Source organism: Thalassophryne amazonica, chromosome 17 (assembly GCF_902500255.1).
Source record: "Thalassophryne amazonica chromosome 17, fThaAma1.1, whole genome shotgun sequence".
Classification (NCBI taxonomy): domain Eukaryota; kingdom Metazoa; phylum Chordata; class Actinopteri; order Batrachoidiformes; family Batrachoididae; genus Thalassophryne; species Thalassophryne amazonica.
Genome location: NC_047119.1, coordinates 76,854,197 through 76,878,955, shown reverse-complemented (window position 1 = coordinate 76,878,955; position 24,759 = coordinate 76,854,197). Strand labels below are relative to the sequence as shown.

At 40.6% G+C, this 24,759-nt stretch overlaps 1 protein-coding gene across 1 annotated transcript in view; it reads left to right on the top strand.

Moving 5' to 3' along the window:
- The window catches only part of LOC117529153 (exportin-7-like), a 180,753-nt gene that overhangs the window by 113,941 nt on the left and 42,053 nt on the right, over positions 1–24,759 (top strand). Inside the window, exons 4-8 of the mRNA XM_034191851.1 lie at positions 15,229–15,395; positions 15,602–15,667; positions 15,749–15,853; positions 21,973–22,138; positions 24,413–24,511. Of these exons, the coding sequence (XP_034047742.1) occupies positions 15,229–15,395; positions 15,602–15,667; positions 15,749–15,853; positions 21,973–22,138; positions 24,413–24,511 (603 nt within the window). The remainder of the gene's footprint in view (positions 1–15,228; positions 15,396–15,601; positions 15,668–15,748; positions 15,854–21,972; positions 22,139–24,412; positions 24,512–24,759) is intronic.

Here is a 24,759-nt window from a genome sequence, read left to right as displayed (position 1 = left end):
GGCCCAAAAACTGGTGGGGGGGCAAGGGGTATTGAGGAACCGCAAAACATTCCACCTGCTGTTGGGAGAGACGTGGTCGGACAAGCGTGAGCAATACCGTGGTGACGGTTTTGTGCACGCAATTTATAATAAGATAGATTTAGAGAAGGACTGACCACATGGGACTGATGGAATTTTACTGTGACAGCAGACCCGAGAGAGGCTACATGAAACGGATATGGGAACTACGGTTGAACAGCAGACCGACCTCCACACTGACCAAGAAGCACCCGGTGGCTCAGTGTTTTAACATCAAGACAAGGAAGCTACGATTGGAGCTGGAGATCCAGAGACTACAGCAGCTTTTTACTGAACATTGTGAGTGCAAGGAGCAGAGCCTGGTAGGAGAGAGTCGTGTTAAGGAAGAGGATGATACCCAACTGAGCTGAGGATGAGGTTTGTGGCCAGACGAATGCAGAGAGCAACACCACCTAGAGTGCAACTGCCTCAGCTCACTGACGAAGTCCCCTCAGAAGAGATGTTTGCAGACATGATAATAATAATCTTTATTTAACCAGATAGAATCCCATTGAGATGAAACCTCTTACAGGGGTGTCTGAGAAAGGCAGCCAGCCGCACACGTCATCACGCTCAGATTAGCATCATCGTGAGAACATTAATGGCAAATAGAAAACAAAAACTACAATCGTCTTGGGCATAATCAAGTGTTGTGATGGAAAGTCTAAAACAGATTTAAATTTAGAAACACGGGCACTGTGCAAAAGAATTCAGCTCCCAATCTCTTCAGATGACATTCAGTGAGGCCAGCCCAGACAGTTTTGGATTGGAGAATGGTCCAATTAGATGGAGCAGAAAAACTGAAAGCTTTCTTTCCCACTTCACTGCGGACATGAGGTACACAAAAGCACATGTCATTCGAGCGCAGGGTGTAACGGCTTTCAGATCTCCACAGTAAACTGGATAAGTAAGCCGGAACCAGACCAATAAGAGTTTTGTACACCAGAGTTGTTCAATATGTGTATTTCACCTTACGGACAAAGAGGGCATGGCTGTTTTGGCAGCCAACACAAAACCTTTCAGAATCCAGCGCCTCCAACACACCATTTAAAACTTTTACTATAACAGTAACAGTGCTATGCTGCTTCCTAAAACCAGCCTGAAAAGGGTTAAAAATATTGTTTGATTCTAGGAAGTCCTTCAGTTGATCACAGACCAGCTTTTCGAATAGTTTTGCCAAATCCATAATTTTGAAATCGGTCTGTAATTATTCATATTTGAAGGTTCGCCTCCTTTTAGCAGTGGGATGACAAAAGCAGATTTCCAGACTTCAGGGAGTTTGTTCAAGCTGAGGCTCAAATTAAAAACTGTAGTTAGAGGCTCAGCGATCAGATTTGCAACCATCTGATTTCTTGGAATCCAACATCTTCAGTGTCCTCATAGACAGACACATATTTGAACTGAAGTGGACAATCAGCAGGAGGACATCTTACTCCAACAGGTTCACTATTTAGGGCAGTTTTTTTAGGATCAGTGTTGAGGGAGTCAAACAAATGCCCTGCTTTAATGAAATGTTCATCAAAGTGATCTAACTTGAGATGAGATTACATATACTTTATTGATCTCACAGTGGAGAAATTATGTTTACACTCCAGTTTCCTCAGACAGCAATTAGTCCACAATTATTACTTGTTTACCTTTAATAATCGCACACATCAGAATTAAAGACAGCACATACACATTTGACATTGTTTATCTGCTCTAAATTTGAAGAAGTCCATTATCCGAATTGAGGCAAGTGGATGAAGGTCTCACAGCAACCCTGAGTTGCGCCACCATCAGCTTGGGCGGAGAACGGGGACCTGCCGCAGCTAAAACTGCACCACCCCCGCAGAAGGGAAGGGATGACGTGAGCAGAAGCTGGAGTGGGTGGGGGGGGGAGCGGAGCATGCTTCAGTCCTGTGAGACCGTTTGTCTTTGTGAGTTGAGATAAGAAAACAACCAAATGTTCACCAAGGCCGAAGACATTCCTCTGGAGGAAAACAGCAGGCCAATTTGTCCTTCAGGCTGATAAGCCTGCCGTGTTGTGGTTTGAGCAGTGATAAACACTTTTTAACAGTTCCACTTGAACAACCAAATCCCAGTTATGAATTAAGAATATTCCCCGGCCTCCGAAATCTTCATCTTCTTCTGCAAGGCGCACATCTGCTCCAAGATGTCGTCCAATTTGCGTCTGAGTTCAAGAGTCATTGCAGTCTGAGAATGCATCGCCTTGCCCCAACTCGTTAATCATGAAGGACAAGCGAGGGGCCGTGGTTTTTGATGCCGCCATCTTGCCAATTTTCCTGTAGATCAGGGCAGCACATAAGACAGAAAGTACCAGCCCTGCTACCATAAAACCAAATATGAATAAATCCTCAACGTCCTCCACAGAGAATGGCGCAAAGCATGCCACATCCCTCAGGAGTCAAGAACATAGCCCGCAGGATACGTTCCATCTGGGCAGGTAGGATCCCCGGTCCTGACCTTCGTTCAGAGACCAGCTGATCAATTCCATGGTTAATCCAATAGTAGTCCAATAGATCCAGTATCCAATATAATTTGAGGAATTCACAGTCTGGTGAAGTAGGGACTTGAAGGTTAAAGCAGAGAGCAGAGATAAGGGAGAGTGGAGGAGATGTGCTCGTCGGAGTCCCAAGCTGAAACATGGCACGTTTATCAGTCAGATCTGTAGAATCTTTGACCAGGAAATTGGGCAGCTCATTAGGAGGAATAGCACCAGAAGCAGATCTCACAACTTTCCAGAACTTTTTGGGATCTTTAAAATTTTGGCGAGTTTGGATAAGTAATACTCAGATGTAGCATTCTTTTTTTTTTAAACAATGTTTTTATTGAGATTTTACTCCAATACAACTTCAATACTTTTCAGGTAGGCATATATATATATATATATATATATATATATATATATATACACACACACATACACGTACATATATAAAAAACAAAGCAGTTAAACAGCCCAGTTCCATCTCGTGATATCAGATAAATCAATCTCTGGTGACTACACTCACCAAACGTCAGACTAGACTAGACGACTAACGTCATTACTAGAACCATACATTAACAAGATTTAAATAAATAAAAATTAACCAGAGATTGAATGTAGAAAAAAAAAAAGGCACTGCCAAACCCACACACACACACACACACACACACACACACACACACATAAAAGTCACGCAGAACAAAGCTCTCCGACAAAATACACAGGCCCAAAGGTTTTAGTATTCCTTGCACTCTTAGTCTATTTTAAAGCAATATAAGCCACAATTGGAGGTTTACAACATTTAAGTGCTCAGTTTTCTTCTTCCACTAAATCCAGTCCTTCCACAAATGAAATAAATGGTCCCCAGATTTTCTCAAACAAATCTGATTTCCCTTTCTGCATAAATGTTATTTTTTCCAAAGGTAGAACTTGTAACATCTGTCTAATCCAACATTTAACATTTGGTTTACTCGTTTTTTTTCCAGCATAATGCGATCACTTTTTGTTGCATTTAAAAGGCACAAATCTATTAGTATTCTTTCGTTAGGGGTATACCGGTATGTGTGACCCATGTGATATGAACCTAAAATAAAAAGGGAAGGGTTCATCAAGAGATCTTTTGAAATAATTTTTTCAGTTGCCTTTATAACTTCTTCCCAAAAAGCTTTGATTTTTGGGCATTGCCACATACAATGAAATAATGTCCCCTTTTCTTCCCTACATTTTATACACCAATCTGGGATATTACTGTCATATTTATTTAATTTAACTGGTGTGATATACGTTCGCATTATCCATTTATATTATAATAACCTTAACCTTGAGTTGATTGTCTGGGTATGAGTTTTATTACAAATATATCTGCATTCCCAAATCCTCACTCCATACTATCCGTTTATCATCCGAGGTTCTTTGTGCATATGACATTAACAATTTGTACAGTTCAGATATTGCTCCTTTGCTTACACTGTCCTTAGATATAAGTTCTTCCAATTTTGACACTGGGGGTTTGGTTATAGGGCCCTTTTGACTCGTCCTAATAAAACTCCTAAATTGAAGATATTTAAAAAAATATTTCTTAACTATATTTACTTTTAAGTTCTTCGAATGACATCATATTATCAGAGTCAGGTGGATACAAGTCTTGAATTTTTCTCAGTCCCTTGGATGCCCATGTTTTAAATACAGCATCCGCCCTCCCCGGAGCGAAATTTTGGTTTCCCCATATAGGACTGTACTGAGACAATGTATCCGACTCTTTCATGAATTTTTTCACCTCGAACCACACGTGGATCATGTTTCTAACTATTGGATTAGCAGTTTGTTTGATTAATTTAGACCGTTTATCTGAGTACAAGTACATGCACAGGGGTAGATTTATATTTTCAGATTCCATTTCAGTCCATTGTGGGACGTTTCCTTTTTCAAAGTAGAATTTAATTGTCCTTAATTGTGCAGCCCAATAATACCAGCTTGGACTTTTCAAACCACCCTTGTCAAAAGGTAAATGCAATAATGACAGTCTTATTCTAGCCCGGTTATTTTCCCATATAAAACCTCTGAATAATTGATTGATTTTCTGAAAAAAATCCTTGGGAGGGGAAAGAGGAAGATTTTGAAATAGGTACAGTATTTTAGGCAAAATGCTCATTTTTAAGATATTTATTCTACCAATCATAGACAATGGCAAGGGCATCCATCTATTTATTGCTTGTGTTATTTCTTCAATTAATGGTTCATAATTAATTTCAACCATCAAATCGAGTCTCCGCCCAATTTGTATTCCCAGATATGCAAGTTGGTCTATCACTTTAAATGGAGAGGCCCCTGGAAGCAAATGTTCTGTGTTTCCCTTATTAAGCAGAAGAATGGAAGATTTTGTGCCACTGATCTTATACCCAGAGATGTCGCTGAATTGACAAATTAAGTTCAGTAAGGCAGGTACAGTTCTGCCAAGGTGTGATAAAAACAAAATAACATAATCTGCATAAAGAGGTTTATGCATAGAGAGAAGTTTATGTTCTACTTGTCTAATTTTTATTCCTGCAATTTCTGTGCTTTCCCGCACCGCTAGAGGTTCCATTGCTAAAGTAAATAAAAGTGGTGACAAGAGACATCCTTGACGGCATCCTCTTTCAATTGAAATTTGGTCTGATAAGTTTCTATTCGTTAGAATTTTAGCAGTAGGGTTACTATATAATAATTTTATCCATTGTGTAAAGTTATTTTTATACCCAAATCTTTCCAGAACATGAGAAAGATAGGGCCATTCCACCCTGTCAAAGGCCTTTTCAGCATCTAAAGACAGGAGAGCTTCATCTTGAAATCGGTCAAGATGCCAATATCTCACCCATATTGGCCTCTCTTCATTGGCTTCCTGTTAATTCTAGAATAGAATTTAAAATTCTTCTTCTTACTTATAAGGTTTTGAATAATCAGGTCCCATCTTATCTTAAGGACCTCGTAGTACCATATCACCCCAATAGAGCGCTTCGCTCTCAGACTGCAGGCTTACTTGTAGTTCCTAGGGTTTGTAAGAGTAGAATGGGATGCAGAGCCTTCAGCTTTCAGGCTCCTCTCCTGTGGAACCAGCTCCCAATTCAGATCAGGGAGACAGACACCCTCTCTACTTTTAAGATTAGGCTTAAAACTTTCCTTTTTGCTAAAGCTTATAGTTAGGGCTGGATCAGGTGACCCTGAACCATCCCTTAGTTATGCTGCTATAGACGTAGACTGCTGGGGGGTTCCCATGATGCACTGTTTCTTTCTCTTTTTGCTCTGTATGCACCACTCTGCATTTAATCATTAGTGATTGATCTCTGCTCCCCTCCACAGCATGTCTTTTTCCTGGTTCTCTCCCTCAGCCCCAACCAGTCCCAGCAGAAGACTGCCCCTCCCTGAGCCTGGTTCTGCTGGAGGTTTCTTCCTGTTAAAATGGAGTTTTTCCTTCCCACTGTAGCCAAGTGCTTGCTCACAGGGGGTCGTTTTGACTGTTGGGGTTTTACATAATTATTGTATGGCCTTGCCTTACAATATAAAGCACCTTGGGGCAACTGTTTGTTGTGATTTGGCGCTATATAAAAAATTGATTGATTGATTGATTGATCTTATGTGTCCTTTAAGCCTTGAACAATGTTAAGGACTCTCCTAACATTATTAAATCCTTGGCGACCAAGTATAAACCCGTTTTGATCCCTATGTATCACACTAGGTAGTGTATCTTGAATTCTCCTTGCTAATATTTTGGATAGAATTTTGAGGTCTGCATTTAATAGGCTAATTGGTCTCATGTTACTGCATCTATTACTAGGTTTTCCTGGTTTTGGAAGCAATATTAGGTGCAGACTGTGAGAGGAGTTGTCCATGATGGATTTGAACTTGGTTAACACTTTCCTCTCAGTCACCTCCTCTAGAGAGTCCAGAGGACAGCCCAGGACAGAGCTGGACTTCCTGACCAGCTTATTCAGTCTCTTTCTCTCCTGCTCTGTGCTGCCTGGGGCTCAACAGATGACAACATAGAGGAGAGCAGAGGCTATAACAGAGTTGTAGAAGGTCTTAAGCAGAGGCCTGCTCACTCCAAAGGATCTCAGTCTCCTCAGGAGGTGGAGGCGACTCTGCCCTTTTTTGTACAGGGCGTCGGTGTTGTGAGTCCAGTCCAGTTTGCTGTTGAGGTGAACACCCAGGTATTTGAAACTGTCCACAGTCTTTATTTCCTCCCCCTGGATGTTCACCGGTGGGTGAGGTGGTGGTTTCCTCCTGAAGTCGATCACCATCTCCTTCGTCTTACTGGTGTTGACACACAAGTGGTTGCGCTCACACCAGTCCATGAAGTCTGTGATGCTCTGTAATTTATGTTTGTAGCATGGCCCAAGCAGAGGGTCACCCCTTTGGGTCTGCTCTGCTTGAGGTTTCTTCCTCAGAGGGAGTTGTTCTTTACCACTTGCTCTGGGGGTTGGTAAGGTTAGACCTTACCTGTATGAAGTGCCTTGAGACAACTCTGTTGTGTTTTGGCGCTATATACTGTAAATGAAAATAAATTGAAAAACTGTATGAAACCAACATATTTCAAGTTTTGTGAGTTCAGCTTTATTTTATTTAATATACATCCATTCCTACATTCCTATTTAAGGCCTGCAGCATTTTCCAAGGAAAAACAAAAGGTTGGAACAGGTCAGTTGATTCTAAATGTGAGAAAACATGAACATTTCCAACTCACTGAATATTTCTTAGACTTCATTTACATCAATCATTCAGAAATACAAACAGTGTGGTACTTTATGGTAAATCTGTGTCAGGTAGGCAGTTCTCAAAAACTAAATGTCCATGCTGAAAGGAGACAAGTGAGGGAAGCCACCAAGACACAACTCTGGAAGAACATTTGGCTTCTGTGAGTGTGAGTGGAGAAACTGGGAACAGTACAGCATTTTTATTTTTATCTTCATTTTTCTGATTTGTGGTTGTTTCTGTTGCATTTCTGAAATTACAGAACTGTTATGAAGAAAAGTGTGAACATTTTATTGTTGCTTTTTTCAAACTTTGTATGTTAAATGTAAACACCAAACTTTTATGAATAAGGAAAAAATACACAGACATGTGGAGGCAAACTTTGATTTAAATTGAACAGAACAAAGCAGGCTGATTTGACTCCACGTGGATTTTTTTTTTTTTTTTGGAAAATAATAAAATAAGCGGTAACTTACTTTGACATAAAGCTGTAGCTTCATAACTTTGAAAATTGTGTGTGTGTGTAATGATGTTTAATGATAATAATAATTTATTTACTGAATCGCGCTCACACGGAGCACCAAAAATGTAGCATTTATTTATGGAATAAAACGTTATCGGCTCACACCGGGGAACCATTAATATGTAATCTTTTATTTATTTATTTATTGGAGACATTTTGCTTTACAGATATTCAGGCCTCGCAACGGGGAACCATTAATATGTAGCGATTTACAGTGAATAAGTAATTACACTCCCAAATTGAAATAGATTGGACAAGGTCCAATATAATGGATCACCAAAATAATTAATTTAGGGTTTAATACTTATTATTTATTATTTATTTATTAATTTGGGGCACCACCTATTATTAATTTTATATAGCATAGGTACTATAATTTAAACATTAATTCATCAGTCTCAAATGAATTAATCTGTCTCGACTTAATTTAATCATCTCTGATCTGGTCTGAATTCTCACGATACGGTCGACCAAGAGTTTCCTTCTGTACACAAATTACCATGGCAGAATTATTTACAATTTATGTACAATTTATACAAGAAATGAACATTTGACTGGCATTTTATAAACAGTGATGAAAAATAAGTTCATTCATGGAAACAATTTTTTTACTCACTCATGAGACATTGGAAGGAAGAGAGGAGGCTCAGAACTTTAAGAAATAAATCTGATTGGAATTTAGTGATGAATTTTGAAGCCAATTATGAAGAAAAATATTAAATATGAATATGTTTAAAGAAAGGAGGAGCCACCTGTATCCATTGACAACAAACCTCTTTCCTGGAGCCTGGACTGGATCAATTAGCTGCGGTTGGAGGTTTGGTTCCGTTTGTCCGTTGTTGATATTTCTGCTCTGGGCAGCATGAGCTCATTTGGGTCGGAGGGGTTACCCAAGCGGTGTCCCCGAGTGATCCCAGGGCTTGTGTGGGCTGGCTTTGCCTGCCTTAGTTGCCTGCAGTCAGGTTTGAAATCAGCTCCGTTGTCAGCTTGCAGGAACCCAGAGGTAGAAGGTATTTGTTGAAAATGGTTCTAAATAGCTTTTTTCTTAAAAAGCTTGTTTGAACCAGATTAAAAATCTTTGTGAATTTAGAAAAAGTAAACTTTAAGAGCATTGAAAATTATAATGGAAAAGGAAAAGTCGTCTTTTCTGTAAATTTGCTCTTAATTTGAAAAGCTCAGCTCAGAAGTTCCCTTAAAAATTCAAAAGACTTGACACACCTTAAAGCGTCAGGTTAAAACTTTAAGTTAGATTAAAAGTCAAGAATGAATGAATGCCAAGTGGTAGCTTAGCTTAGCTTAGCAATGAGGCCTTGGCCCAAAAAGAAAATTTAAGTGTTGACAAAGAAGAATGCAGAGAGAGAAGGAGGCAGAAACGGGCAGAAAAAGAGGCAGCAGAAGGCTCTGTCCTAACTTCTTAAAGGGGACTTACGTCATCAAACTCCGCCCATTTAGGGTGTGTAACTTTACAGAAAGCTTCATGTCTTCCAAAAGAGGGCAGACAGAAATGATTCAACTATTTAAACACATTAATTTGAAATATTTGTTCTCAGACACTCAAATGGACACATTATTACTAGTCAGTTAAACACATCCTTTGGATAAACAGAGTACTTGAACATCAGCGTTTTAGATACTGCAGAAAGGTCTCACACACACACACACACACACACACACTGGTTAAAATGAGCACGTCAATAAACTTGAATGATTACATGCAAAGCATTTTGTTTGTTTGTTAATGCAAACAACACAAGTCTTTAGATATAGATATATCTTTAGATATAAATGAAAGAAATACTGATCTAAATGTTTATTTCAAACCAAAGGCCTTTTCTTTGCTTTAAACAAAGAAAGTAGTTAGTTGTGGAGACTCAAAGATTTATGGCCCCATCTTGATGTGGGGGACGTTTTTGCAGTCTTGAGAGGTTCCTGCCTTAGTTTGATCATAAAGTTTGGGTTCTCCTGGCCTGGAGAAGCGCAGATCCCAACGTGAAGCAATTATAATGTCATGTAATTCATAATGACCGGAGTTTACCCGATAAAGATGAGGGCTTCCCTTTGAAGAACTTTGAATTAAAGATTTGTTTTCCTCTCTGCGAAGCAGTGTTGGACCATCAGGGGACATCTCCAGACTTATCTGAAGATCTCCAGATGACTTAGGAATTTCTCAACTGGGGTGGAAACGCAGTCTCTGTCTGCAGTCGGTTGTTGTGGTTGAGAGAGGACTAATATATTTTATTTGATCAGGGCGAATCGAGGCCATGGCACTATATATATATATATATATATATATATATATATATATATATATATGAGGCGATAAATAGATGATTTTCAAGTTGCCACTAGAGCAGCGCCTGCGTGCATGTGTGATGACATCACACACCTTTCCAGTTAGGGAGACGCAGTGTTGTTCAACAACAAGAACTGTCAAGAAACTTTCTCATGTGTGGTTGGAGTTGTGTGGAGGTAGGAATAGCCTTTAAATGTTTAAATAACGATAGTCACACAAAGAAATCAAATAATACTGAAAACATGTTCATTGCACCAGAATGTTGGTGTTTTGGTTGTTGAACTTTCCCAGCAACGAATATAAAGCCCCAGTCACACAGCACTAACGAAGGACACCGAAACCAAAATTAAACAAGAAATCTGGAATTACATTCACTTTCAGAGACATTGTCCAGCTTCAATTGGTCAGCCGCTCCGTGAGGCGTCATCACAAGCTGTTGTTTCTAATGACACCAATCACGTGAGCGAGAGGCTCCCTAACCAGACGTCTCGGTTTCAAGATGGCGACGCAACTTGAAAATGGTCCATTCTTCCATCGAGAGGGAGAGAGGGAGGATTAGAATGTTTGATATTTTGATTCAAATGAGATAACGGGCTGATAGTTAGCAAAATAAAGATCTTTATGTTTATCTGTGATCCATATGCCGAGGTATCTGAATTTCTTAGGGCCGATTTTAAAGGGGAGTGAATTTAAGGATATCTCATCATTACCAGTGCCAACAGGCATCAGCTCACTTTTCTCAGTATTGACCCTGTACCCAGATAATTTGCCAAATTCTGTTAGTAAGACAGTTAACTTAGGAAGACTCAAAAAGGGTTGAGATATATAAAGTAGCATGTCATCCGTGTAGAATAAGACTTTATGCTTCTCCCATGCTCGCTGAATTCCTTTATCAGTGTTTTGCCTCAGAGCTATAGCTAGTGGTTCCATTGGTTCTCAGTATTTTTAACTGAATTTTTTTTCTTCGTTGTTTTGGTCTTTCTGAGAGTTTGTCTGTGTTTTGCGATGCAAGGTGTGATATTTTCAAAAAACTATACATGCAGTTAATTTAGATGAATTAATCACAAACCTGGGCAGCACGGTGCATTAGTGGTTAGCACTGTTTCCTCACAGCGAGAAGGTTACACCCGTGGCCTTTCTGTGTGGAGTTTGTGTGTTCTCCCCCTGTTTGCGCGAGTTCTCTCCAGGTGCTCTCCCACATCTAAAGACACGCAGGTTAGGTGGACTGGAAACTTTAAATTGTCCCTAGGGGTGCGTGTGTGTGTGTGGTGGGGGGGGGGGGGGGGGGGCTGTGTGGACTGACTGGCGTCCTGTCCAGGCTGAACCCCGCCTCACACTCTGTGACTGCTGGGATAGGCTCATGCTCCCCCGCGACCCTTAACTGGACTAAGCGGTTGAAGATTGGGTTGCGGCCGGTGCACGCTCAGCCTTATGTGACGGCGTGCCAAAGACACTGGCTGCCCCCCTGGAGTCAGTATGTCATCTACTCCACTGTGCTGGATGACGGAAGAGCGGTTGCCCGCGGATATGTTCACAAGCGACACGCACGTAGAGTGGCGACAGTTCAGAGGGGACGTGCTACTCTTCTCTGCATAATTCTACTTCTTTGCAGAGATGTTCACGTAAATCCCGGCCCTGTGGTCCCACATCAACCACAGATGAACACAGCCACGCCAGCACCAGACAACTGCACTGCACACGCTTCCACTTTGCTACAAAGTAACATCTCAGCAAACTGTGTGCCAAAAGCGACAAACACAAGCGCATGTGACAAGTATAAATTAGATTCGCTACAGGCTGTTGTTGCATCTAAACAATGCAACACAAACTCTTTCAAACTGTAAACCATGCATCTGTTTTATGGAATACAAGGACCATACCGAAAGGAATATTTGGTGGACACATAAACATACGTAGCGTGATTTTGAAAACGGAGGAAATGGAACATTTACTTACGGACTCAAATCTGGATTACCTCTGTCTTACGGAAACTTGGTTGACACCCACGACTCCTTTATCCGCGTTTACAATTGCTGGATATAAAGTTTATAGACGGGACAGAGGGAAGGGGAAGGGGGCGGGGTTCTGATCTACGTGAAAGACAGCATCGACAGTCATGCAATAGATATTCCTGTACATACTTTGGAATTTGTTGGTGTCACAATAACTCTATCACCTCAGATGTCTTTTATCATTCTTGCTGTTTATCGTCCTCCAAATGCAAAAGATGACTTTTATACTGGTTTAACTGAAATACTTAAGAAATATGAAAGAAAAGAAATTTTACTAATGGGGTATTTTAATGTCAATTGGTTGGATAAAGTAAAGAGAAAAAAGCTTAAAGACATTGCAAATTCAGTACAAATGTCACAATTGATAAATAAGCCCACCAGATTAACTAAGAACTCTCAAACTTTGATTGACCTAATATTTACTAACAAACCAGACAGAATAACGAAAATATACAATTTAATAACTGGGCTGTCTGATCATAATCTAAACCTTGTTGCAAGAAAATTGAATAAATTGTGAAACAGAAATAAAAATATTAAAAATCAATGTAAAAATCCTTACATTCCAAAGAAAAATCAAACTCCTCTGGAGAAAGAAATAAAAGAAATAGACTGGTGCTGTAAAATTGATAATGAATGTTGTGATCGCTCATGCAGTAATATAATTTTAGCTATAAAGAACACAGTTGCTAAATATACTGAACTGAAGCAGAGAAAACCAAAGAAAAAGCAACTGCCATGGTTTAATAGCTCTCTCTGGGATCTAATGAAACAGAGGGATATGGCTCTTAAATGTTTTCTCAAAACAAAATTAATCACTGATCATTACATTTTCAAAAGTTTGCAAAATAAAGTTACTATGCACTTTAGAAAGGCAGAGGGAAATTTCTTCTTAAATCTGATTAAAGAGGCAAAACAACTCTGGAAGAGTATGGACAAATTATTGGGAAGAGAAAAACCAAATAGTGATAAATTACAACTCAAAAAAAATGGAGTAATTAACAATGATAATGCTGAATTGGCAATATACTTTAATGATTATTTTCTTGATTCTGTTGTGGAATTGGCAGACGTCTTTGGTATTGACACTGCTTTCTTAAAGAAACACAAAGAAACTCTAACCCCAGTTTTAACAAAAGTGATAAATCAGTCAATATGTGAAAACACCTTCCCCCACGATTTTAAAAACAGCTGTGGTTAAGCCTGTCTACAAGTCTGGAGACAAGCTCCAATTCTCCAACTATAGGCCTATCAGTATCCTTCCAACCATCTCCAAAGTCTTTGAAAAGGTTGTAGCAGTGCAGTTGATGGAACATCTCGAGTCTGTTGAGGCTTTACATCCTCTTCAGTTTGGTTTTAGAAAACACTACTCAACCAAGACTGCATGCTGTTATTTTTTCGAAGAAATAAAATCCAGTTTGGATATGGGAGGAGTGGTAGGAGTAGTCGTTCTGGACTTGAAGGCATGGAAGGCTTTTGACACCGTTAACCACAAACTTCTTCTTAACAAATTAACTAAATTCAGCTTTCATACCAATACAATTCATTGGATAAGATCGTACCTCAGTGACAGGCAGCAGTGTGTAACTATGGGTGAAGTAACATCCCCTTTAAGACCATGCAGACTAGGTGTGCCTCAGGGCTCTATGTTAGGGCCACTGTTGTTCACACTTTATATTAATGATCTTCCATCTGTCTGCAATGTTAAAACAATTACATATGCTGATGACACTGTAGTGTATACCCATGGAAAAACCGTGTAGGAGGTAGCTCAAAAACTAACGAGAGATGAAGTTGGTTTCTCATTGGTTAAAAAATTCCTGCCTTACTTTAAATATTGAAAAAAACGGTATCTATGTTTTTTACAAACCGAAATAAACTTCAGAAATGTCCTGAAGTTTTAATCGGTGGTCAGAAAATTCATAATATTGATCAATATAGATATCTGGGTATAATACTTGATTCAAATTTGAATTTTAAGAAACATGTTAAAAAGATAAACACTTTAAAATTTAATTTGTCAAATTATAGATACATTCGAAACTCTCTTAAAATCGAAGCTTCTAATGTATATCTTAATGCAATGATTATACCACATTTTCGCTACTGTATGACAAGTTGGTCACAGGCGTGCAAAACTGCCCTTAGGCCTCTTCAATCACTTTATAAAAGCTCTCAAGATTCATGATAAGAAAAAAACGTTTATTTCATCATTGTCACATACTCTCAAAGTATAATATTCTGAGCTTTGAAAATTCAATCATATACTCAAATTTATGGTTGTTGTTTAAAATCATTCATGGCACTGCTGCTCCGCCATTAAAAACTTTCATATCCTTGAACTCGGAAACAACATCTCGAGCCACTCGGTCGATGGGTCGAGGTGAGTGCAGGATTCCCAGACGTAGAAGAACTTTTGGAAACTCAGCGTTCTCTTGTGTGGCCATGCGCCAGTGGAACACGTTACCAACTGAACTTATTTCTTGTACAAACTTTTACACTTTTTCACGACTGGTTAAAAATTGGTTGCTCTCGGGTCACACATGTAACCATAGTGTGATCTAATGTCATGTGCTTTGGACACAGTGTCTGCAATTTTAAAAATTTAATGTAATATATTGTAAATTTCCTCTTTTTAATTGTTTTTCATCAGCCTGTCTCGGGACTACAGGTGGAAATTAGCACGTGTGCTACATCCTAATGTATATTGTGCACTGTCCCTGTCTCAAATAAATAAATAAATGAAAATGAAATGATAGATGAGTGAGTGTAATCGCAAACCTTGTAATTAATTTTTTAATTGCCCGAGAACACTAATATGTAATTAGTCTAAAGCTTGAAGAAAGTCTGCACATGCACGCTGAGATGTCTGTGGAAACTGGAGGGATTCTCACAATAAAGGTGCACAATAATTTAGCTCGTGTTCAGATATGTCACTGAGCGGCTCCTTGACTGATTCCTGAGGTTTTTTATGCTGGGAGCCTTCACGTGTCTGTTCAGCTCACTGATGGTCACCGTGGTTTCAGGCAACCCAGCTGTGACCCTTGACCTCAGCTGACGGTTCTTCTAAAACCTTCATGTCTGTATGTGGTTTATTTATATCCATAACTTTGTGTTTTTGTGTGTGCAGGAAACTATGTATTAAATTATCTGGCAACGCGGCCAAAGCTAGCAGCCTTTGTGACTCAGGCCTTGATCCAACTTTATGCCAGGATCACCAAACTGGGCTGGTTTGACTGCCAGAAGGACGAATATGTCTTCAGGAACGTCATTGGAGATGTGACGCGCTTCCTACAGGTGTGTGCTGACATCAGGAGGTGGAGCTTCTCTGATCGGCAGGGTCTGTGTTGGTCTTTAGTCGGAGTGGTGGAGGTCACCTGGGTTTGACCTTGTGGGAGTATGTCTTTGTTGTGTCGGTGATCTCTGAGCACCTTCTCCGTTCATGTCTGGTCTTCCTTCTTCATGTATGGTGATGTCACAGTTTTGATGCTTCCTGTTTACAGGATAGCGTTGAGCACTGCATAATCGGAGTTATGATTCTGTCCCAGCTGACCAACGAGATCAATCAGGTAGGCGGGGTTTGACTGTGGCTCAGGCAGTTGGTGTTCTGTGTGCTTGATGCTGAAGGTGTTGGTTTTGTTTGTCCGCAGGCCGACACTACGCATCCTTTGACCAAGCATAGGAAGATAGCATCATCCTTCAGAGATTCCTCCCTCTTTGACATTTTCACTCTCTCCTGCAATCTTCTCAAACAGGTAATGGTCAGAACTCCGTGGGGTGCCAAAGAACACGGGGTGCCAGAGGCTGTGCCAACTCAGAGGTGGACACATTCAAAAATAATTTTAAAAATTAGCTTTACAGGAACTAAAAAAAGGGGGAGGAGAAGGGAGAGGGGGACTCGCACATAACTGTCTTGGGCCCCTGGGTGGCAACCACTCAGGCAGGCATCCTGTCTATCTTCTGTCCACATCCTGAAAGTAACCATCTATCTTCCTGCACATTGTGGGTGAAATGTGGGCATAACCTTTCTGCATAACTACAGTGGGATGTGAACTAATATCTTTTTTAATGTAATGTCTAAACTCAGCATTACTGGGTCTGTATGGCTTTCTAATGTTAAAATCAGGTCCGTTAGGATGAGGGAAGCCAAAAATCTGAAACTGATTACAACTTGTGTGGTTTGTAATCTGATCAAACAGACATGTAGGTTGTGATTTCAATTTTAGTTAAAGGCAACGAAAAGGTGAAAATACAAATACATACATTAAGCAGAACAGCTAAAAAGAAAATAGTTATCAAAAAACCCTCCAGAATGCATGCCTGGACGTCAAAAACCCCCAGACCCCCTGCTGACAAAGGTTCACTTCCACAAAGGTCCACAGTAGATGGTGGTGTTCTATGGACATCACCATCTATTCCAGACACTATCAGCAGCAAGATCATGTTGTAGGTCTTTGGAGCAGGTCTTTGGGTTGACTATGACTGTTCTCACCATCCTTCGCTTCAGCTTATCTGAGATTTTTCTTGGTCTGCCACTTCGGGCCTTAACTAGTACTGTGCCTGTGGGCTTCCATTTCCTCACTATGTTCCTCACAGTGTAAACTGACAGCTGAAATCTCTGAGATAGCTTTTTGTATCTTTCCCCTAAACCATGATGTTGAACAATCTTTGTTTTCACGTCATTTGAGAGTTGTTTAGAGGCTCCCATGTTGCCGCTCATTAGAAGAGATGCAAAGAGGGGAAACATTTGCAAATGGCCACCTTAAATACCCTTTCCTATGATTGAATTCACCTATGAAGGTAGGTCAGAGGTCATTGAGCTTACCAAACCAATTTTGTGTTCCAATAATTAGTGCTAAATGTTTTCAAATCAATAAAATGACAAGGGTGCCCAAATTTATGCACCTGCCCAAATTTGTTTAAATAATTATTGCACACTTTCTGTGAATCCTATAAACTTCATTTCACATCTCAAATATCAGTGTGTTTGTCTGCTATATGATATATTTAACTGAAATTTCTGATCCAGACAACCAATGATTTATAAAGGAAAATCATGGAAATCATCAGGGGGGCCCAAACTTTTGCATACAGCTGTATGTAGTCACACTGACACTTGTGCCAGCAAGGCGGCGTGGTCACCATTTTGATACTGGGCTACTCGGTGGCCTGCGCGCACTGACACTCATAGATGTTGTCAAGAAACAGCTGGGAAATGCCACAGTTTTTGTTATTTTTATTATTTTTTCTGTGACTTTTGGGTGATAAACTGATTTATCTTGCAGTGTGTGATGCTGGGCGCCTCCCTAGGGAGGTGTTCCAGGCACGTCTATCTGGGAGGAGACCCTGGGGAAGACCCAGGACTAGGTGGAGAGATTATATATCCACAATGGCCTCCAGTCAGACATGGTTAATATGGCCTGGGAAAGGGACGTCTGGTGTACGCTGCTGGAGCTGTTGCCCCACGAGCCGATCCCGGTTAAGCGGTTGAAGATGGGATGGGTGTCGTGCCTGTGTAATGCATGAATATGAAGTTGTGTATATATGATACTGCCTGGCAGTGCTTGGAATAAAATTGACTCATGATTATGGATTTTTATAGATTTTGGATTTTTCCTGTAAGTTTTGAAGGGCCTGTAACATTTAGAAACCACCTGGAATGAAATTTTACTCAAAGCTGAATTAATTCAGTATGATACAAAAATGGATTTACTGTGTGGAATTAATAGGAGTCTCATTTGAGGGCAGGTGCTAAAGGGGTAAAATATGACACATATGATGTAGGGCTGTACAGTATGACCTAAAATTCATAACGCGATATAAATTGAATCTCTTCACGGTAACGGTAATCAGCCCCAATTCCAATGAAGTTGGGATGTTGTGTAAAATGTAAATAAAAACAGAATACAATGATTTTCAAATCCTCTTCAACCTATATTCAATTGAATACACCACAAAGACAAGATATTTAACGTTCAAACTGATAAACTTTATTGTTTTTGTGGAAATATTTGCTCATTTTGAAATGGATGCCTGCAACACGTTTCTAAAAAGCTGTGACAGTGGTGTGTTTACCACTGTGTTACATCACCTTTCCTTCTAACAACACTCAATAAGCGTTTTCGGAACTGAGGACACTAATTGTTGAAGCTTTGTAGGTGGAATTCTTTCCCATTCTTGCTTGATGTACGACTTCAGTTGTTCAACAGTCTGGGGTCTCTGTTGTCGTATTTTGCGCTTCATAATGCGCCACACATTTTCAATGAGCGACAGGTCTGGACTGCAGGCAGGCCAGTCTAGTACCTGCACTCTTTTACTATGAAGCCACGCTGTTGTAACACGTGCAGAATGTGGCTTGGCATTGTCTTGCTGAAATAAGCAGGGACGTCCCTGAAAAAGACGTTGCTTGGATGGCAGCATGTGTTGCTCCAAAACCTGGATGTACCTTTCAGCATTGATGGTGCCGTCACAGATGTGTAAGTTGTCCATGCCATGGGCACTAACACACCCCCATACTGTCACAGATGCTGGCTTTTGAACTTTGCGCTGGTATCAATCTGGATGGTCTTTTTCCTCTTTTGTCCGGAGGACACGACATCCATGATTTCCAAAAACAATTTGAAATCTGGACTCATTACACCACAGCACACTTTTTCACTTTGCGTCTGTTCATTTCAAATGAGCTCGGGCCCAGAGAAGGCGGCGGTGTTTCTGGATGTTGTTGATGTTTGGCTTTCACTTTGCACGGTAGAGTTTTAACTTGCACTTGTAGATGTAGCGATGAACTGTGTTAACTGACAATGGTTTTCTGAAGTGTTCCTGAGCCCAAGCAGTAAGATCCTTTACACAATGATGTCGGTTTTTAATGCAGTGCTGCCGAAGTTGAACTAAACTCTAACGTTACAAAAACTAAGCAAACGATAAAAAATACGTCAAGAACTACAGCAAAATGAAATATGGAGATTTTTAGCGGCCTTCGTTCAAATTTTGTGACAGTTTAAAAATCCTGACGAACCTCCAGCTGCAGGAACGATGCCGCGCGAAGGTGAAATGATGTTAACGAAAGTCCAGATTTCTTGTCATGTTAGGGCTTTGTTGCCCTTCGTTAAGTGCCGTGTGACCGGGGTAGACAGAAGCATGCAAAAAAGAACTTTTCATTCAGCCTCACCCCAGGCACTTCTTTTGTACCTCTGTGTTATTTGAGAACCAGGAGGATAAATTATCTTGAACTATAAAGGCTCATTAATATCTCCACATAATGATGTGCTATTTCTAACTTTCTACTGCCTGGTTGTTACTGTGGAACCAGACAATTATGCAGAGTGTAAAACAGTACTGTGACATTTGATGTCGGATACTGAAATAATTTTTTGTGTATCATTCCTCTTAACTTCTTCATAAAATTATCAAGTACCTGCTTCAGATGTCCATAATACATTTTGAATTGCCTCAGATTGCAGGAAAATGCACCTTCTGTCCCACACTCCTTAGTCCCACCCCATTGTAAGAAAGCTGGATCCACCCCTAGTGTGTGACTTTGTTCTCAGTTAATGTTATTCAAGTTATTTCACACATCAAAATCTGTCTTTGGGTGAATTGACTTCAGACTGTCTCCATGTAAATGTGATATGTTAGCCTGCTAAATCTACATTTTATGGTTTCTTCTGTTGTGAAATATTCATGTGGAAGAAAAGATAAACATTTAACACACTTGTCGAACTCAAATATTGATGTGAAAAAAGGTTTGTGCATAATTTTGGGCGACACTTAAATTGTCAGTATCCCAGAAATGCTGACATCAGCACTGGACGAAAAAATCATTTATATACAGTAAGTGAATAAGAATCTGATTAAACCTAAATCAGTGTTCCTGAGAACAAAAAGTGATATTGATGACTTAAAGGACATGTCACACCAAAATCATAACAATTTAGCTTTAGGCTGTTAGTGACCATCCGATGATCCACCGGGATTACTTTGTGTCTTCTGTGACCGGTTTCAAAGTATACAGCATTCACAGCAAACAGCCACGGAGACGTCCGAAAACAAAGTGCTTGTGAGGTGTTTCCAACAAGTGACTTAGTTTCTAGAAGTGCCCCAGCTGATAACATTAAGAATGGAGGCACAGATTAAATCCAAAGTTCACATAAGTGTGATGTTGTGTTATGATGACTCGTTTTCATGTGATTTTGATGTAGTCACGGTTTCTGTGCACCTGCAGCCACAAGTCATAAATGCAGCCTGTCAGTAACAATCTCTGCTCTAGGATCAGTTTTGTGCCCGTCTCACCGTCGTGTTATGGATTAATTTCCAAATGTAAACTCCACACAGACAAAGAAGTGCCTCTCTCTCTATTGTGGCACATTAAATAATGTTCAATAACTCCTGGGAATAATGCATTCTGACTTTATCCAATGTAACAAATCCATTTCCATGTCCAGGCAGTCAGTTAAAAACAGTGTCAGATGTCCCGACGTGCATGTACACAGCTTCAGTAAACCAGCATCCACACAAACAGCACATCACCACATTTTAGGCTCCAAAATCCGACACTCTGAAAAAGTTAAGCTTTTCGGGTGAAGCAGGTCTCCTGTTTGTAAATCTGAGCCATCACTTTCAAATGGCAGCTCAGAAGCTTCGTTTTCGGTCGGAGCAGGTTCATTTCCCTCTGTCAGTCAGTCACTGGGATGTTTCTGTTTTGCTAATAAGGATGTCACACACTGAAAAATGCAGAGGATTGCAGAGTGAAACGATTTCCGTAAATGCACCTGCTAACACTAAGAGTGAGAGGCATGAAACAGATCAGAGATCACTAATTATTAGCACGTGTGCAGAGAGACTTGCTATGACTGGCTATGTTGTCTTGCTAACTGGGATGTTAAACACTGTGAGACATGTCCTTTAATGGACAGCAGGTACATCTTCACTTGTATCAAATGTGATTTTTCTTCCTGTTAAGACTCTGTCAGTTGTTATAAAAGCACAAATGTCAAATGTTTAGATAAATGTAGAGAAAACAGTAAGAGTCCAATGTAAATATATGGTTTTTATGGAACAGGAATAACACCGTGTTCTGATCCATGTCAGACTGTGGATTATAAGTCTGTCTTCTTTCCAATTTGAGAAAATATACTTTTTATGACTAAAACGTCACGGAGAAATATCTCTCATTTAGCTTATTAATTGCACCAAACTGCATGTAGTATTTCAAAGGTCTCTGGGGGAGGTCCCTCAGACCCCCACTGGGTGCTGCAGCCCTGACGACATGAAAACATTTCAGGGTTTTTTGTTGTTGTTTTTTTCTTCCCTCAGTGTCACTCGCATCACTGCCTCCCTCAGCACATCCATAAACCTCCTCTTTGTCCTTCTTCCTTCCTTCCTCAGCATCCTTCTCCCTATGTACCCTGGGTCCCTCCTCTGCACATGTCCAAACCATCTCAGTTTCACCTCTCTGACTTTGTCTCCAAACCGTCCCACCTGAGCTGTTCCTCTGATATCTTCGTTCCTAATCCTGTCCGTCCTTGTCACTCCCAAAGAGAATCACATTGTCTTCTGAGTTCTTCACTGCTGATTAAAAGCATGTTTTATAGTAAGCTTCCGAACTGACACGTTTCCAAAAGCAGCATGTGTGAGAGAGTCTGTGGCACAGAGGAGCACCGAGAGCGAACCTCATAGTGCCTGCTGCACGTATATGTACGTGTTGGGCACGGGGACAGTCACATCCCCAGGTGATGATCCTGTGACGTGTGGTGAACCTGTGGTGGTGGTGGTGGGGGTGTTGGTCGTATTGTGACCTGAGTGAAGTGTGTTCTGTTGGCTCATGTTGCTGTCTCACTGCTCCACTGACGGGATGTTTGGTTGTTGAATTCTCCAGGCTTCAGGGAAAAACCTCAACCTGAACGATGAGTCTCAACATGGCCTGCTCATGCAGCTGTTGAAGCTCAGCTACAACTGTCTCAACTATGACTTCATAGGAACTTCAACAGACGAGTCCTCAGACGACCTGTGCACTGTACAGATCCCCACCTCCTGGAGATCAGGTAGGTCCCGGTGGAGCGGTTGGTGAACGAGGTGATGTTCTTGGCTGAAAAGGCGTTTTGGTCCACGTTAAATCTGATCACTCTGAACGGTGTCATATCATAATTCACACCAACACTCAGCGACACTCGAGTAACAGGGCTGTGAAAACTGCAGATCCGAGGAATTCCGTGGATTTCATCATGGGGAGTGGGTGGCGAGGGGGAGGGGGGTGTTAGTGTTGTAGTCTGTAACTGTGATCGTCACTGAGTTTTTAAAATGTCTATCGCAAAGCGTTCTTTTTTTTATTTTTTTTTTATTAAGACATCGTGCAGGTTTTATAAGTCCGTGGACACTGATCTGTCTAACAGATACAGATCAGTGTCCATGGACTCAAAGTGTGGCTATTACGACAGTTGTAAAGTGGGATTGGTTGGTTGCTACAGTGACACTTTGTGCCTCCTGCGCCAAGACGCTGAAGCTAAACTTAGCATGTGGACATCGCACACTCTTAGAGCTCTCAAAGTTTTAAAAGAAGTATTTTGTGGCTTGTCTGTGTCACGGAGTGAGGTCAGCGAGATGGAAGATGGCGAGAAAGACGGCGTGAAAAAGTTTAATAAGGATAAGAATCTGTGGAATTGGCACTGGGTTGAATTTAACACATCTGTATCTTGTCTCCTCAGGAAACGTAAGAATTTTTTGTCTCTGGAAAATAAACATGTTGCTGGTCAAACAGGATTTCAGACAAGATTATGTGACTTTTTTTTAATTAATCTAGACTTTCTTTCATGGTAAAAAACAAAAAAGACATTTTGGCTTTGAATGGACTTACAGGAATTCACACAAGAATATAAATAACTTTTTTATTATAAGGTATGTTATTGATATTACCCTGATTTTCAAAATTTTCTCCAATCTTTAGCTGTGGTTTTTGAAATGCTTTAACAGTCTTTTCAGTCTTCATGAATTTCATGTAGTTAAATTGTTGAGTTGATGTATAATGTTGTTTACAATTAAAAGAAAAATCATTCCAGGTCCAACTTCCACATCATATTCTGTTATTTCAATATGATCATTGACAGTTCAAATGAAAGGTTGAATACAGGATAATTTACATACGCACTTCTTTTGAGACGTTTATCTTCTAGGAGATGCTGAAAATGTATCATTAGATACTAAATTAATTTGGTTCCTGGGGCCCTGCGGGCCCTAAACCCTGGCTCATGGAAGGCTGCACCCCGCAGACCCGGTGCAAATTTTCCTCAGGTTTCAGAGTTTTCATTTCCCCGCCCTCCAGCAAGCACACTGTTGGCGGTTGTAAGGAAAGTATGGATTCCAGGAAGAAACCTCGAGCTGACCAGACTCAGTGGGGTGACCATCTGCTATACGAACTACACACACAAAAAAACACAAACTACTGCAGTTAAACCATGTGTGGAATTACTAAATGTGCAGCAACCAGAGACAGACGCAGGTCAGAACCTCAGACAGTCATCGGTCTGAGTCGGTGTCCGGTGGTGCCGTGCCTTTGCATTGTGGTGAGGGAGGCGGGACAAAGGTGTTAGATAAATAACTGGAGCAGGTGCCATCAAACCTGCTTGCTCTTCCTGTTCAGCAGGAGCAAAAGTAAATCTATAGTCCACAGATCCAGGCAGGGTTCCAGTCCCACCTCAAGTGACACATGGATATTGCACCAGACCTGCCAACCTCCACACGTTTCGTTTCAGGCACGTGTTTTGACAGAGGACACGGTACGATTTCTCACTAAAAAGCTCTCATGCATACACACGCTTAAATTGACGTTTCAGCAATAAGCTTCATGTTTTTCCCCCTGTTGTCTCTGCACTCGGCTGATGAATATGAAACTTCTGAAGTCATCTGTGAGCGGATTGGCCGCTGCTTTTCTCATCATCACACACATTATAAGATAGTTGTGTTTCTGAGACACATCTGAGGAGGAATGTTCTTCCTTTGTAGAAAGCGCCGAGGGGAGGCGCTAGCGTTAAGTGTTTATCCACATCCTCCCAAGAGTCAGTAGTAGGTTTTCTGTGGAGCACTGTTGATTTTAAAGATTTACATTTCCTTCCATAGGGCCTGTTTGAGTTAATGACGGCAAAAAAGAAAGCTTGAGAAAACAGTATAGAGAAAAAAATGAAGCTAGCGTGTTGGCGGGAACTCTGTGCTGGTCCTGTACTGGAACATCATTCCCTGTCTGTCTGTGTGCTCCTCTCAAATCCAACACAAAGTAAAAAAAATGTCCTGACACATTGATGACTTTTCTTCTTTTTGCTCTCCAGCGTTCCTTGATTCCTCCACCCTGCAGCTCTTCTTCAATTTATATCATTCCATCCCGCCGTCCCTGTCGCCGCTGGTAAGTCGACACGTGCAGCACAGCAGTGCAGCACAACTACCAAGCATCAAATCTATTTTTTTATTTCTCAGTTAATATCGGAATGATTTTCCAGTATTCAATCTAAAGCGTTGGTTCCACCGAATAATAAAGCCATGAATAATGAGCCACATATGGATTTGTCAGACATTTCAGTGATTATTTGAATCATGAGCCACATATATATATATGTGTGTGTGTATATATATATGTGTGTGTGTGTGTGTGTGTGTGTGTGCGGGTGTGGGTGTGTGT